Here is a 16764-nt window from a genome sequence, read left to right as displayed (position 1 = left end):
AAGCAATTTGTTACCTAGAAGCCCTTAATTCACGTTAGCTATTCCTACCACACAAATACTTCCTACAGTGTGGGTGTTCTTTCCAGTTTTAAAAATAAGCACGTAAAAAAATTTTAATCATATTGCACCAATGAAATTGTGGGTTTTAAAAAAAAATACCCAGAATTTTTGTTTTGTTTTTGCTTTTTCAATAAAAACTCCTTCTATTACGCATTCTCAAGTCATTTGGTAGATTGCTGTATTCTATGATTAATTCACATGTGGAATTCTTTTAATTTTCTTCTGTTATTTATTTATTATTTATTTATTTTTTGAGACAGGGTCTCACTGTGCAGTTCAGGCTGGCCTTGAACTCACTAAATAGCCCAGGCTGGCCTCAAACTCAGGGATCCTCCTGCCTCAGCCTCCAGAGTGCTGGGATTCCAGGTGTGTACCACCGTGCCTGGCTATTTCTGTATTATTTATTAATTTTTTTTCTGGTAGGAGTTTGGGAATTATGACTGCACGATACAGTGTCTCTCCTCTCCTCCTCTCTCCTCTCTCCTCTTTCTCCTTCTCTTCTTTTTCCTCTCTTTCTCTCTCCCTCCTTCCCTGCTTGGCAGGTCTTTTCCACAGGCGTTTTCTTTGAATCATAGTGCATGTGTTTGAGAGAGGCTAAGCAGGTGTGCTAAAGAAACCTTGAAGTACAGTGGCCCGGCTGCAGCCAAAGTTGTTTTTTTCTCACTTTGCAGTTCAGAGCTGGCAGCTGCTATAGAGGGGTGCATGGCTCTGGTGCACGCGGTCTCTCGGGGAACTTGAATTCAGTCACGAGTCCTTCTTCTTCCTCCCTTGGTGTTGTCTCTGTGTTTCAGGCTACTCCTTCACTCTGCATCCAAGCTGCCAGCCAAGGAAAGGGGGAGGAAGGGAAGTAAAACCTCTGCCTTTTCCCTTTCAAAGGCTGTGCCCCCGCAGGTGCAGTCGGGATCCCTTCTTGCATCTTGGCGCTGCAGCTCAGTCTCAGGGCCTCATCTAATGCTGGGAGGTTGAGCAGTGTGGTTTGCATTGAGCCAGCCATGGGCTCAGCTAGAATGGTGATGGGTGGGGGAGAGGGTTGTATTCCTGATACTAAAAAGAATGGGAGGACAGATAATGGCGAATACTGTAACAGCGTGGTGGGCAGGCTTGAATTTGGGATTCTGCAGTTCCACAGAGTTCTGTGCCAGAATGTGGTGGCAGGGAGAGGTGCCCTTGTGCCCGACTCGCAGGCCTTTTATCTCCCAGTGCTGGCTCCACTCTGCACTGAGAAGGGCTGTGCACCTGGTCACCTGCTCAGACATCCCGGTCTCCTCCCTAGCCCGCTTGCGGCAGGGGCGGTCGGTCCTCGGGCTGTGAGCTTAGTGCTCATTTGATCACAGGTTAGAGATCTTGGGTCCCTGGGCTGTGCTGTAGGAACTGAATGGCTCTGGGCATTTATCTCTCAGAGGTGATCAGCACGAGGTCCTCTCGATGCAAGGTTTCAGACAGTCCTTTCTTGGCTCTAAGGACCATCCTAGAAAGAGAACCATTATTATATTGATTTGGATCACCACCTTTTTCACTTCCTTAATATTCATCTCTACCATTCCTAATTACAAAGCATATATTTAATCCACTTGGGGAGAATATCTTTGAAACGGAATGGAGTGTCATTTTAATGGATACCAAGGGTGGGAAGGAACAGGGAAGAAGGCTGGAGAGTGTGTGTTCACTTATTTAGTTTAAGGTTTTCAACAGTTTAAAAAAGAAAACAGAACCTCCGAGTGGCCCTTGTGATTCCATGGCAATTTGCCCACAGTAGAGAGAGCCAGTGTCTGGGAATGAACACTAGATTCATTCTGATGAAATTGAGAAATAAAAAGTGACCCAACAAGTCCTAAGAATGTGGCAAGTGAAGTCCTGTGGAGGGTTGGTTCCCGCATATCCGCTCTGCTTGGCCAGCCTGGACCTGGGACACAGATCCTAACCTGTTCTGAGCACAGAGCCACTGCTGCCCTGGAGATCTTGACAGTCTGCTGGTAGCGAGTTTCCGAGGTACTTGAAAGTCTAGCATGCGCAACTCTTCTTGGTTGACCAGCAAGCGCTGCCTCTTTCACCTTGGATCGTGATCAAACTCTTCATCCTTTATCCAGAACTCTTGGAACCAGGGTTGGGGGGTGGCTCAGTGGTAGAGTGCTTGCCCTTCATGTGCAAGGACCTGGGTTTGATCCCCAGCACCGAAGAAACAAAAACAAGGGTGGGGCATGATGGTGCATGAGGAGGATCGCTGTGAGTTCAAGACCTGCCTAGGCTACATAGTGAGACCTTCTCAAACAAAACAAAAACCTCGGAACCAGCTCTAGTTTTCTTTTTTCCGTTTCCAAAAAGCTATGATACATATACCATATATTATGTAATCCTGTATTTCCCTGGAGACCGTGGAGTACAGCCCTACAATTAAATATACTAATATTTCGGCATCAAAATGTGTATTTACACTAAGTGGGACACAAACAAAGTTATTATAAAAAGCTTCAGATCAGCTCAGATCATGTTTTGCTGCCAAATGGGTTATGAAAAAAACCCTTTGGTTTCAAGAGCTTTTCAGACCCTGGCCACGGGACGAGGGTTTGTGCATCTGTAGGGGTGACTGTTTATTCAGTGTTTCCTCGGAGCTGCTGTGCATATATTGCATGGATAGACTGAGGAAGGCTCTGGAAGAAGACTTTTTATTATCTTTACTGTTCCTTTTAAAAATTTGTTTTTAATCTTTTGAGATGGTATCTCACTATGTAGTTTAGGCTGGTCTTGAACTCACTGTGTAGCTCACACTGGCCTCCAACTCATGGCAATCCTCCTGCTTCAGCTTAGTGCTGAGCCTACGGGTGTGTGCCACCATGTCTGGCCAATTTTTTCTTTTTTTTGTGGCAGATAAGGGAACAGAACATCTAATGGCAGAGGAAAGACCATACAGCTATAAAGTGCTGTCGGATATACTATTTCTTAGGACATGCAGAAGTCCTCCGACTGCCTGTAGACTGCCTTCTTCCTGCAGCTTCGTGACACTGCCAGGCCTGGTGGGGGCGGTGGGTCAGGGTGCTGCTGCAGCACTGCTGGCAGTGTGGGCAGCTGTGGGGTGAGGTGCAGGGAAGCGGGGAAGGGTCGTGTGCAGGGAGGGGAGCTGGCTGCCGGCTGAGATCCACTCAACATCTGGGGCAGCGCCCCGCTCCATATACTTGTTGTGTTGTCCCGGGGCAGTTGCTGTCATGTTGTGCTGTTTGGTGCGGTATTTTGCTTTTGTGAATATGGGGTGTGGCAGCCCCTTCGGGTGGACGTGTGGACAGGGCGCCCCTGCCGGAGACGCACAGTCGGATGGGCACACTGCTCAGTGTTCTTCCTTCTGTGCCACTGTCGTGCTGGCCTGAGCCCTGTTCGCCACGATGGCTGGGGTAGGAGGACTCTGCCTGTGAAGCACTTTATACAAGGGAGAAGCCTTGGGATGGTTTGTTGGGGGTCTGGTGGAATCTCGTTTGACAAATGAAGATGCCATGGCTGTGTGAGCGGCTGAAGGTTGTCTGAAATGGTGGCTTGTGGCCCATTGCTATCCCCGGAGGCTGTTCCTTGCCTTCCCTCCTCTGAGTTGGAAGAGACAGCAAGGGGACATTATTTCCCCCAAGTATGTCATTCTTTATTAGGTTCTCATCTGTGATTATATCAAAAGTGGATAGAACAAGGCACCATGGGGAGGGGTAAAAAGAGAAGGGAGGGAGGGAGAGAGCAAAGGAAGGACGGAAGGGAGGAAGGGAGGAAAGAATGAAAAAAAGCCATTCCCACCAGGGGCAGGGGTCTAGCTCAGTGGTCAAGTGAAGTGCTTGACTAGGTGGTGAGGGGTCTGGATTTAATCCCTAGCAACACACACACACGCACGATGACAGGGCTCCTGCTTGCACACACATGGCCTTTGGTGGCTCTTTCTGGCTCCAGAGCTCTCACTGGCTAAGTGGATGCGGCCTGCGGCACAGTGGGCCCAGGGTGGTTGCAATGTGAGCTAGGAAACACTCACGTTTAAAGAGAACATCGGAAATGAGCAAGTCTGGGTAGATGTCCTGGTCTACCAGTCGCTTTGTTCGCAGTATCTTCATTTACATTACTTCCACTTAAAATTAAACATAATTTGTTAAACTTTTACTTCAAGGAAGGTACGGGTCCAGGAGTCTTAGCCAAAATCAATGATTTTTTTTTTTACATTCTTCTTTTAACAGGAAGCATCTGGATATACATTAACTTTTAAAATTGTAACCAGTTAATTATACCATAAAAACTAGCAATGTGTGAACTAATTGATTGCTTGCTAAACCCAGAGCACATGAGGAGAATTAATTTTAGATGGAGAAAACACTTCCTAAAAAACACAGGGAGGCAGAGAGCAAAGTGTACATATCACGCCTTTTCAAGTATATTTTACTTGCTTCTTACAGTACTTCTGTAAGGAAGATGTACTTGTTTCTGTTTCACAAATGAGGATATGGCTCAGTTTTTGTTATGTTTAGAAGACTCACACCTCTTCTGTTCCAAATTGTTATAGAAAGTCACATGACAAGTCAGATTTTGGGGAAAAATGCAGAGAAGGAAAGAAACGCATTGATTGCTGATGAAGTTCTGCCTGACGTAAGGTGCCCTGTCCCCTGGTGAAGCTTGGGAGACAAGTGCGTCTCAGTGTGTCACCTTAGGCAAAGCAGTGAGAACAATGGTTAGTTACAAGGTTGACATTGTCTATAAATTTTTGAAAATGCATCTGTTAAAGTGAGGGAGGTTTTCAAAAATTCCTTGGTCTGGAAGTTCCTGGGAATCTTTTCCCTTAGAGTCTCATAAATGGGACAGTAAATGACAGAGACAGGTACTCCATCAGCTGTAAGTGATATCAAAATTAGTAGAGCTCTGACTTGTGGTAGAGTAAGCCAGGTACAAGTACATGAAATCATTAAAAAAAAAAAAGAAATAGAGACCAGAGAACGTTTTCCAGGGATTTGCTTTAATCTAGGAGCAAATTTAAACATTTTCTCTGGTGTTTTGGTAAATTGCCAAGTTGCTGTAATAGGATGGTAGGACCTATTTTTACTTCTCATAAATTCTCTTTCCAAAGTAGTTCCCAGACTTTCCTATCAAGGAACCCTTTGATATTTGATCAGGCCTCCCAGTACTTTCTTCCGTAGTGGTGTGTAAATTTCTCCTGGCGCAGTTGGTAAACGTTAAGGCAGCGTTCTTTCTGGGTTTTCTCTCTTCTGTCCTCTCTCTTCCTGTAAATAGCTTCCAGATGGGATTATTTTCTTTCGACAAACCTCAAATCTGTCTGTTACCATTTTTTGACCTATTATCTCTTTTTTGAGCTTCATTTTGGCTCAGGTACTCTGCTTTTAGGATTGTTAAAATATGTACTTTACTGAAAATTCTTGGCAGCCCTAGGATCTTGCCCGATAGCTCTGTGAAGGATGAATTGCCGTAAATTTCTCTCTGAGGCCAGATTCTTTAAGGAAACATTTTCCTTCAGGATAGTCCTTCTTCTTACTCCTTCAGTTTTATTTAGGGAATACCAAGTAATTAAGTATTGCTCAGTTTAGTTCCCCTGGAATGTCTATTGAAAAAAAAAAAACCACATAGTCTTGTTTTAAAAATGTGTGAATTAAAATAAAATTTTATAATATGTAGCTAGGCTTTGTTTCAGTGTCATGGCGCCATGTCATATGTCTGTCTGTCTGCCTGTCAAGCTAAGCTGCTGTGTTGTGGGTCGGCATTGTCCTTAGAATTGCCGCTTTGGGGCATGCTGGGATTTCAGTATTTGCCTGTTAGCTTTTGCGGGAGACTTTGACACATAGGGATTTGTTGATTTAGGTTCTTGTTTCTCAGAATAACCTGGTTGGCAGCCTTCCTCTGCTTCCTGTCTTCAGTGTCACTTCTATATACAAGGGAGGCCAGGAATTTTCATGCAGGGTTTTGTATACCCTAGGGTTTATCTGAAACCTGGAGTGTCTCTGTTTTCAATGTTTGCTTCCATGAGTTGTTTAAAGTAAAATTGAAGGTGTAAAATCCAGGGACTAAGTAGAATAAAAATAACAGTCCTATGTTTTGATGGCCCTCTGGCATTGTGAAAGTTCAGTGAGGTAAGTGTTTGACCTATATTGTTAGAGGCTGCTGCCTTTGTCCTTGTCATTACTGTTGTTATTTCCTTTTACCATTCCTGCTCAATTTTCCCCACTTGTATCATTGGCCCTTGACTTTCTGCTGGGACAGAGGGGACACCTGACCCAAGTTACTGGGCCTGGCTGGATGAACTTGGACTTAGGTTTTAGCCCTTTCATTTTGCAAATAACAGAACATCACTACTAATAAAATAACAACAGGTTACTAGAGTTATTTATAGTTATTCTTAATTGTGATCAATCGTCTTCATAGTTATTATGAAGTAAATGGTAAGTTGGCTGGACTGTGCCCGTGCTTAGACATGCAGCATTGGACATTCTAGTTTGATTTTACTGTGTGAACGTAAGAGAACAACAGGGACTCCATGGCAAATCCTAGGTAGGATTACAGAGGCAGAGTCAGTAATCAAGGAAGTTACTGCTATGCACACGCTCCTCACCCCTCTTCTCAGTCCTGGTGTGAGTTGCCTGCGTTTGTGTGGAGGTCTCATTTAATCCTGCAACACTGACCCGAGTTGGCTTTCACAAATCGTTAAGTACTTTTTAAACTCCTGCAAATCTTTTGGTGCCTCATTTATGAAATTCTTGGGCCAAGGGTATAGCTCAGCGGACAAGCTCCTGCCTGGCAAGCACAAGTCCTGAGTTTGAATTCTGGTACAAATTCTCTTATTGCCTCTCTCTGCTCCTGGGGATGGTGCTGGGGACTGTGCTTCCTGGGTGCACACAAATAAGCCGGCCATGCAGTGGAGACTGGAGGGGTCCAACTGCTTGGCATCTGCTGATAATTTTAATCATCCTCATCTCATTGAATTAAATGCACTTCCACATGTTTTAGCGCTGTCTTGATTTTAACCTGAAACATTGTTAGGGTTTGGTTCTTAGATACGGCTCTCCCAAAGGCCCATCTGCTAAAGGTTTGATTGCCAGCCTAAGGTGCTGTTGGGACGTAGTGGAGCCTTTAGGAGGTGGGGCCTGGTGGGAGGAAGTGAGGTCATAGAGGGTGTGTCCTTGAAGGGCTGCTGGGACCCTGGTCCCTTCTTCCCAATCTCTTTGCTTCCTGGTCACCCTGAGATGAGCAGCTTTGTCCCACCACACCTTCCTCATCAACCATGACATTCTGCCTCCCCATGGCTCTCACAGAAACAGTGGGTGAGCCCTCCAAAACTATGAGCCAGACTAAACCCTTTCTCCATCAAGTTGATTTTCTCAGGTATTTTGTCACAGTTCTGGAAAGCTCACCAACACAGAGGCGATATGTAATAATCAGATATATAAGAAGTAGCGCTGCAACGGGAAGCATAGCTTACTGATTTTTGCATGCTCTCTATGTCCATTACTGTTTTACTGGTTTACTGTTACTCACCCCATATGTGTGTGTGTGTGTATATATATATATATGCACGCATATACATACACCTACCTATATATGTATAATGTGTACATGTACATCGCACTCACACATGAATTCATTTAATCATCACAGTAATCCTCGGAAAGAGGTGCTCTTATTACCCTCATTGTACAGTCAGGGAGCCGAGGCACAGGGCAGTTAAATAGCTCACCTAGGCATAGCTCAGTAGTGGGTGGCAGATCTGGAATTGAAGCCCAGGTAGCCATGCCTTTATCACCCCCCTGCAGCGCTTCTCAGTGCTTATCTCTTAACTCCAAGCAGATAATAATGGTAATGTTAGGAAGAAGAAAAAGACGGGTCAGAAGTGTGAGCTCAACAAGACAGGTTCATTGCAGGACAGACCTGAGGGGACCACTGTGGTGCTGAGACCAGAACAGCTGCTCTCGTACAAGGATGGGGGCTTTTGTAGGGCAGCGGGGAGGGGAGTTCTGTGGGAGGGGGTTGGGGCTCCCTGCGGAGAACAAGGCTTGTGGTCCTGGTTGCCCAAGGAGGAGGCTCAGTGGAGTGCAGGAGTGGTGGCTGCTATCAGTAGCTCCACTGACCCTGTTGAGTGCCCTGGTGCGCCTGCACCAGGAGGTGGTGTAGACGGGTCTCTGACCAGGATGGTGGCAGTCAGATTCTTGTAGCGAATAAGCTCACAGTTATTTTATTATGAGTTGGACAAAAATATGGAACCTGGTCTCTGTTTCCTACCATTTATAGATGATTTCTCCTTTTTTAATTTTTTTGTTGTGTTTGGCTGTTTCTTTTTGTTAAAGATTTTTCTGGGTGTCTGTGTGATCTTATTGGCTCCCTGCAGAGTACCCAGTGGTGCATCTGTGGTTCCCCCAGATTGTGGGTGGCTTTCCACAAATGCTCTGCTGGTCACCTTAGGAGCAAGCATTTATTTTCACCACCGAACCCCTGCTTGCTTCATTACTGAGTGTTTCCGTGTTTCCTTGATAGCTGTGGGAATTAAAGAAACGACTCAGAGGGTCCACACAGAATCCCGCTAAATGAGACCGACCTTTTGGTGGGTCACAAGGTGGAGAAGAAGTACAAGTAGATTTCTCGGGCTATTGGAGGTCCCTGCCATGAGCACCTCCCATGAGGTCCCACCAGTTTTGGCGTAGTGGGACGCTGTGCCTGTGAAGGATTAACACACAGAGTCCTGAAGACAGGGAACTGTGGAGAGTGTTGATTTTGATCCTTTCCAAAGGCTAATGCTGTGTGCTGTTTAGATATGGGAAGTGGCGATTCAAGATCTACTGGCCACATTTCACGAACAAAATGTGTGCAGCTCTGCAGGATTACCTTGGTGATGCAATTTATTTACTTATTTTACGTTGGTAATTCTTAAATTTGGTGATTTGATTGATAGTGCTTCCTCTGGGAGGCTGTCAGATTGTCACAACCACTATGTAAGTCGTGAATTGAATAATACGTCACTTGTAAATATTATAACATTATTCATCTCCACTCCTCTTATCAAGACTATTTGAACAGAATTCCCTCCCTCGAATTCGTGATGGGATGGAAAAGGGCAAGGAGACAGTTTTGTGATTATCTATTTTGAATTTTAGGGGGTAGTAAATATTCTTGGATTAGAATCCGTGAAGCACAACATACATTTTTATTTTGCGTTAAAGTTTTACAGGACTTAGTAATCATTACCTTTGTTTTTTTTGTTCAGCTTTCTCAGAAACTTTAAGGTTTAAAGAAAGTAAAGGAAAGGACACCTCATTTATTTTTTTCTGTCACTTAGTATCATTTTTTAAAGTTTACATGACTTCTCATGGGTTAATGAAACTGGTTGTATGTAAACCCTAAGCCAAGAAATTTGGGCAATAGCTTGCAATTTTATGACTATGTCGGAAAACCTTATTTTGTTAGTTTGAGCAACTCCCTCCTGCCTCAGGTAGCCATGAACAATTTCACTGGGTTTTATGGGTGTTGTTAGTATCTAACTGTGAAGTTCTTTCTAGTCTAAGTCAGTCTTGAGAACTTTCTCCTTTTGAGCACATTACTGTCAGAGATACGCATGTTCCCTTTCAGGCAGGGAAGTGGGAAGTGCTTTTTGTTCTCAATAATTGTCGGCAGGCCTTTCCTGTGGGTCAGCAGGCTCCATAGAGATCTAAACATTTGGGTTATAGAAACTTTCACTTTGGGTGTTTTTCCCTTTCATTATTAATATTCTCAATATCCTTACTTTTTTTTATTTTGTAAATGTAGATGAACTTCGAGTTTCTGGGTTTATTTTAGCACACATTTTCAGAGATCAAATGTATTTAAAATTTAATACAGTTTTAGTGCAGTTCAGGATTTTCAGTACATAAAGTGAATCTGTACTGAGGTCCCAAAATAGCAGCTGTAATTTGGTTGTATTGAATTACTTACAATAAAGTAAAACTTCACATTTGAAAATAGGGGAGAGCCGGGCGTGGTGGCACACGCCCGTAATCCCAGCACTCCGGAGACTGAGGCAGGAGGATCGTTGTGAGTTTGAGGCCAGCCTGGGCTACAAAGTGAGCTCAAGGCCAGTCTGAACTGCACAGTGAGACCCTATCTCAAAAAGACCAAAAAAAAAAAAAAAAAAAGCGGAGGTGGAGAATAACTTTAGGCTCTAACTATAAAATTTTCCTGTATGTGAAATCACTGAAATCCTATTGTCAATTAAGGTGAGATTTTAAATTGGACCCAACAATGAAGCAAATAATTAGCTGACAGTTACCAGGAATGTTATTAACGTGACTGTAAAAAGCCTGGTTTTGGCTGTAAAACATTTGTCAAGGCCGTCTTTTGGCTTTTGCTGCCATGAGAACCATGTCCTGCCTGCCTGCACTCTGCCACCCTGTGAAACGAGTGTCAGGTTGGTGGCGACGAGACCACTTTTGGAGTCTTCCTGAGTGTAAATTGAAGAGAGCAGAAGTTGTATCAAAGTCGTAGAGCGAGGTGTGTTTATCCCTGCTTGCTGTCATCCTACTGCTGACTGTAATTGCAGTAAAAGAGCAGGAGAATACTCTGGAGGCCACAGGAAAGTGGAGTGGAGGTAACTGGGGGAAGAGGCATCGTGTGTGGGAAGATACTGTCGCTGGAGCATCCCCCAGGGCTCCTGTGACCCCAGGCTTGGTCTGTAGGGTGGTACTGTTGAGGGGTAGAGCCTTTGAGAGCGGGGCCTGCCACTGGGGACCAGGTAGCTGCTCTTTGAAGGTCGCTCCTGTGTGATCCCTTGAGGCAGGGATGTTATAAAAGGCGCAAGCCTGGCTCCTGTCCTCTTTGCTCCTGGTTCAAGACCCAATCACTTGCTTGTTCCCACACCCCGCCCCCTGACCTGCTATCTAGACCATGAGGTGCTGCAGCCTGTATTATGCTGTTTGGACTCTGGACCTCCAAAGGTGTGAGCTCGAGGAACCTTCTTTTCTGCATAAGCAGTGTGCTTCCGGTCTTTGGTACAGCCGTGAGAAGCTGGTGGAGGGTGGTGGCAGTGTGCTGACTGCTGGGAGGATGGGGGGATGGTCACGGTACCTCCTGAGGCACCTCACAGACTGCACGCTATTGGGCTGCGTCATCTGGACTATCTGAGGTCAGGTCCAAACATGTGAGAGGAGTTAGAGATGGAAGGTCTGGTTGGGAGTCTCTAAACAGTGCATCCTGAATGCCAGGTCTTTCCTCTTCTACTCTACCCACCCTGGAGAGTAGAGGTTTATGTGTTACTTGGAGAAGTGGAACTGGAACTTGGGATTCCTGGCCAGAGAAGATAGCAGGGCGCTTATTTGACATCAGAAAGATGAAATGGTACCAGGATGTCCCCAAATTCCTGAAGCTGTGCGCCTCCCTTGTCCACCATCCCTACTGATTAAAGGGTGCTTTTGCTGGGAGTGTGGTACAGTTACTGCATTCAAAGTGGTCATTCTCTTTGGAGTCCACTGGAGAGCAGGTGACACTGCGCCTGCTGGCCTTTATGCCTGATGTGAAATGCTGGTGGCTGGCCGTTGTCCCCAGATGTTTGAAGACAGCATCTACCATTAATCTGGGGGGATGGGAGGGAGGGGAGAAGGGGAGGGGGAAGTAAAATGATCTAGATGTGAAATGTATATGTACCAGAACCCCAGGATGGATGTACTCATTATGTATGGCAAACACACAAATCAAAAAAATTTTAAAACTACACCAAAATAAACAGTAGCTGTGCGGAACTTAGGTAAGGCCTGATAGGCCTTGTGGCTTCAGAAATCATCTAAATCATCACATTGTTCACATGGCTTATAAATACCCAAGTTACTTTTGAGGCAGGGTTCTCCCTTCACACAACAGCCTCATGTTTTCCACATTGCTAATGAGGATGGCAGTGTGGTGTATTCCTCTCCTTAGTAGTGGAATGCAACTGCGAGGACCCGGGACTCCTGGATGAACATGCGTTTGCCCCGCAGTCACTGAAATCGTCACTTTGCACCTTTTTCTGATTTACACCCCTGTTATGGTTGATATATTGTGTCAACTTGGGGAGTCTAGAGGTTTGGCTAAGTGACTCAGCAGGAAGCCAGGGTGCTTACTTTGTATACATCCTGAGCCTGTGGAAGAGGAGGACATGGAGATTATGTGAGAGCTACACGCCCCTTAGGTGGGGGTAGCCTGTTTACAATGTAAGGCAGGGAAAGAGGCTGCTTGCTGCCATTCCTCCCTTTTGCTCTGGCTGCTTTGCTGTTCGGCTGCCATTCCCCCCTTTGCTCTTGTTGCTTTGCTGTCTTCTGCCTTGGAGCCAACCAAGTATGGACTGAAACCTCCACAGACTGTGAGCCAAATAAACCTTTCCTTCCTTGATTTTGGGCATTGGGTATTTTGTCTCAGCAACCAGAGAAAAGTAACTAAGACAACCCCGCTTGGAGTAGTGAGTGGCCCCCTGCTTTTCACACATAACTGTGGACAGAGGCTGTGAGGCACAGAATGGCAAAGAGTTTAGAGCTGGGAGGGACTGGTTGGCCCGATTCCTTTGCCTTCCTGAGAAATTTCGGTCAGGGAGGGAGAAAATTACTTTCCCGAGATTAAACAGCTCCGGTTAGATGCCAAGAGTCCCAAACTTAACATTCTTTCCATGTCTTTGGGTTACCTGGACACAGGTACCTGGACACTTTTTGCACACTTTTGCTGGTTGTCTGGTGGCTTTGTGCCTGGAAAGGATGATAGCAAGTTCATAGAGGCCTGTGAGGTTGTCTGAGGAATCTGGGCTTCTGTCTGCTGTGTGAAGTTGAGGGACTTGTCCATATCCTGGAAGAGGTGGGGCAACTTCCTGTGGATGAGAGCGGACTGATCAGGATGGCCTGCGCTCAGAGCCTAAGAGACAGCAAGCCTGGGAGAGGGGAGATGGGCGAGGAGGAAGAGGAAGAGGAAGGATGCAGGGCTCATTTCCTTTCTGTTACTTTTCTCTTTGGCTGGAGAGAGAGAAAGTTGCTGAGTGGAACTGGAGCTGCTCAGTGGAACTGGCCAGACCCTGCCCTGAATTTGTGTTAGAGAAATAACCTTAAAACTGCAACTAGAGCCCATGGGCTGCGGTGGAGACTTGGCAGAGCTCGAGTTTGGGATCTTCCCCAGCCGTTCTTCTGCTCACTCAGCCCCTGGATGGTGCCCAGTCTTCTGACTCCTGCCCGGCCTGGTTTCTTCCTTCTCAGGCCTCCTTTGTTCCTGGGGGGCTGGGCGCGTTAACTGTTGGCTGATTAGAGCAGCTGGCCGTTAGATGGCGGGGATCCCCGTGGATGTGTGTGGACACTCGGGACACCCACAGCCTTGGTTCAGAAATAGCTTGGGTGAATCTCCACTTGCTAGGTTGGAGCCGACAAGACACGTGGTAGGGGTGGAAGTGTTACCTATTTTGCAGCCTCTCGTGTCTGGTATCCTCACTTTGCAAACCCGGGAGGGGGTTCATTTCATGGTTCAGCAAAGAGTCTTCAGATCTGTATGGTGGAGTTTATGGGACCAAGACTCCTCTTGGCAGTGTCAGGCATACGCAGCAGTGGAGCTGTTCGGTCAAGTTAACTTTTCGTGTCTCTTCTTGAGAATTATTTCTTTTAGAGTTTTGTATGAAAATGAATGATTTGTATTTATATTTGTATTTATTATAAAAATGGCCTTTAAATTTACTTATTCTGAATTATCTTTGATAATTTTTATTCCTCTTCACACTGTGTAAAAGCTAGGTTCAGTCCACTGAAAACAGAATGTGTTTCTTGATGCATGAGATGTCTGTACCTTCTGATAGTGATGTAGATTGGGGTTTTACTCTTTATCCTTTCTTATCCCCCTCCCTTTACTTACAGACCTCTTAGCAGTTTCAGGAAGCCACACCATTCTGGTAATGGGTATGCACACTGAGTTACATCCACAGCCCATTTTATTTTTTAAAAATTTTGACCAAGGCTCTTGCTAAGTTGCCAGGGCTGGGCTCGAACTTGTGATCCTCCGTCCTCAGCCTCCCATAGTGCTGCAGTCAGATATTTTTAAATGCATACAATAAAGTACATGTACTGCTCAGGAAACCAGTTACACCTACATGCAGTTATCAACAGACTTAAGCCTGGGAAAGATAGTGTCTGGCCTTTGTGAGCACTGTCAGCAAGGAGCTCCAGCAGCTTGGATGGCTACCCTGCTCTAAAGTGGCGTGAGCCCAGTGGTTTCTTCCAAGGTGTCTGCTGTGAAATGTACGGCAGTGTGAAAACAGCTGTGATTTTTGATGGTGAGACAGGCCAAGGGGGTGTTACTCATGTGTCTGTGACCTTCCTTTGTGGTGGGAGGAGATACAGATTTCTGTTAGAAGTTGTTGAAAATAGCAGATGGCTTTTTCTGACCAAGTTTATGGACTTCCTGCCTTCTAACAGCCCCAGATAAAGATATCAGCTTCAAGCCTGCATTTGCTCCTCAGAGCCTGGCAATATGTTATAAAGTGCTTTAACAGAGGTTTTGATTTTGACTGAAAAGAACTCTTTGGTGAGTGCCCCCTACACCAGGCCCTGTACTGGGCACGATCAACAGAATTGATGAACATTAACTATGATGGCTTCTGGCTGTCTTAATCACTTTGTCATTGCTGGGACACAGTACCCGACACCTGCAATTTTGAGGAGGAGAAGGTTATTGGGCTCAGTTTGTAGGGGTTCCAGTTCATAACTGGTTGGTGGCGAGGCAGGATGGCATGGCAGAGGTGCACAGAGGAGGAGAGCTGCTCAAGGCATGGACGACAGGAAGTAGAAAGGGGGGGGAGGAGCTGGGAGGGAGAAAAAAATGCTTCCAGGCCACACCCTCAGGCACCTGCCTCTTCCAGCCAGACCCCACCTCTGAACAGCAGGTCAGCTAGAAGCCCTCATAATTCATTCACATTCCAGAAGCCTTGAGTTATTAGTGTGCGAGGCAGGGGAGACATTTAGATGTAACACTGGCGTCTTTAATATGTACAGAGTAGTAGAAGAGAATGACTTTGAACTATAGGATCTACGGATAGTGGCCTGCAGGGTTAGCATTCTGCCCTGTCGTGATGGTGAACCACGGGGATCAGGCCAGGGCGGGGAGCACGGGCAGCTGGTGGTGGTCAGAGAAGGCCTCCCAAAGGGGGCCATTGAGGTCACCCCTCAGTGCAGGCGCTAGGCTGGCAGAGCTTGGTCCACAGGAAGCCTGGAAGAGTCCGGTAATTGTGGAAGGACACCGACAGAGGGCTGTGCCTTGAGACTGGCAGAGAAAACTCACAGTGTTTCTAATCTGGATTGAAGAGGGATTGTTTACCTTTTAGTGTGAAAGCATATATTATCTAATCCATTAATGGATGGATCCCTAAGAGCTTTAGGGACTCATTTGGAGTATAGGATTGAAAAAGTGATTGCAAAATGTGCGAGAACGCAGTCCCTTGCAAGAGGTGGAAACATAAACTGAAATTGTATTTCTTACTCTTCAGTTCCTTAGTTGATCCTCACCCAGATTTTTGCTTGGGTTGAATGTAAGGCAAACCTACGGTGACGGGGGCAAGTGCTTGGCTTCACTGTTTGCTGAGCCGCCGGAACAGTGGTGTTTGTAGAAATGCGCACCTTGCTGTTCCAGGCAGATAAGAGCTGTCGCCAGGCTTGGTTTTAAAGGGACAGGCCCCATGCCTGGCGAGCTTCAAGGTGCAGACTGGGATTGGGCCTTGCTGGGAGGCAGGAATGCGACCATTCTGGTCGGGGCGGTCGGGGAGGCACTCATCTCTCCATGTTCCCGTGCTGTTGGCCTCTGCTTTTCAGTTTGGCTTCATCTACACAAGTTTTCCAGCCAAGGGAGCTGCATTAACTCGGTGACTTCCGAAAGCATGCCCCGGTGGTTTGGGAATTCTCGTCATATTTGGAGGACAAGCTGAGCCAAGGAGAAATGGAAGTGGCCCAGGAATCCACACACGTCGCCGGTGGAGAATCACAGGCAGGTAAAGAAGACTGGCTCACCATGTTGTGGTTACATAGACGTTTGCGTGTCTGTTCAGTGACAGGAAACTGAGGCAGGACTCTTTTCAGCGAAGAATTAGTGGGAAGATTCCTGAACAGCAGATTCTAAATGGTGCGTCCTCTCAGTGATCTAGAAACTTTAAAAAAAATTATCTCTTGATAGTATTTAGGAATATGCTAGTGACATAGAAAGAATTGAGCAAGGCAGTCTTAACGTTGTGGAGTCGTGATTTCTTCTGCTTACTGGACTTACGGTTCTTCCAGGGTGGGACACTGTCCCAGAGCCTGGGCCCTTTGTGTGTGTTTGTGCAGTGTGAGTGAACTGGGTCCAGCGTCTAACGAAACCCTGTGAAAATCACTCCATCGCTTTTCCCTGATGGAAGAGGATTTGCCCCAGAGCCTCTGCTGTGTTGAAAACCATATGGGGGTGGACCTCGTTCTGCTCCTTGAACTGTTAATGAATGAAGGAGCTGTAACCACGGCACTAGTCCAGGTCTCCAGCAAATGAGTGATGAAGCAATGGCTCCTGTACTCATTGAATTTGTCCGTTTCTCTCTTGGCTTGTTCGCTCACTCGCTTGTCATTTCGCTCATCTCGCTGGTGCCCTGTCCTGTGGTAGGCTGCTTGGGAGCAGACCAAGAGAGCAGGAGTTTCAGCACAGTGTGGTGAGAGGCGTGGCAGGGACGAACACCAGGTGCTGGGGGAGCACTGGAAGGCCTTAGCTTCTGCA

At 46.2% G+C, this 16764-nt stretch overlaps 1 protein-coding gene across 2 annotated transcripts in view; it reads left to right on the top strand.

Annotated features, from left to right (window-relative positions):
* Window positions 1–16764, top strand: part of Utrn (utrophin) — a 506964-nt gene that overhangs the window by 25938 nt on the left and 464262 nt on the right. Inside the window, exon 1 of one of the 2 annotated variants that reach the window (XM_005389234.2) lies at window positions 15840–16015. The exons of the other annotated variant lie outside the window; for it this stretch is intronic. Within the exon in view, the coding sequence (XP_005389291.1) occupies window positions 15964–16015 (52 nt within the window). The 5' untranslated portion in view covers window positions 15840–15963. Of the gene's footprint in view, window positions 1–15839; window positions 16016–16764 lie in introns of those variants that run through there. 2 annotated transcript variants of the gene reach the window in all.

The sequence above is a fragment of the Chinchilla lanigera genome, unplaced genomic scaffold (assembly GCF_000276665.1).
Source record: "Chinchilla lanigera isolate Chin_1 unplaced genomic scaffold, ChiLan1.0 scaffold00035, whole genome shotgun sequence".
Classification (NCBI taxonomy): domain Eukaryota; kingdom Metazoa; phylum Chordata; class Mammalia; order Rodentia; family Chinchillidae; genus Chinchilla; species Chinchilla lanigera.
The sequence above is the reverse complement of the archived record's forward strand: the minus strand, read 5'-3'. Positions and strand labels throughout refer to the sequence as shown.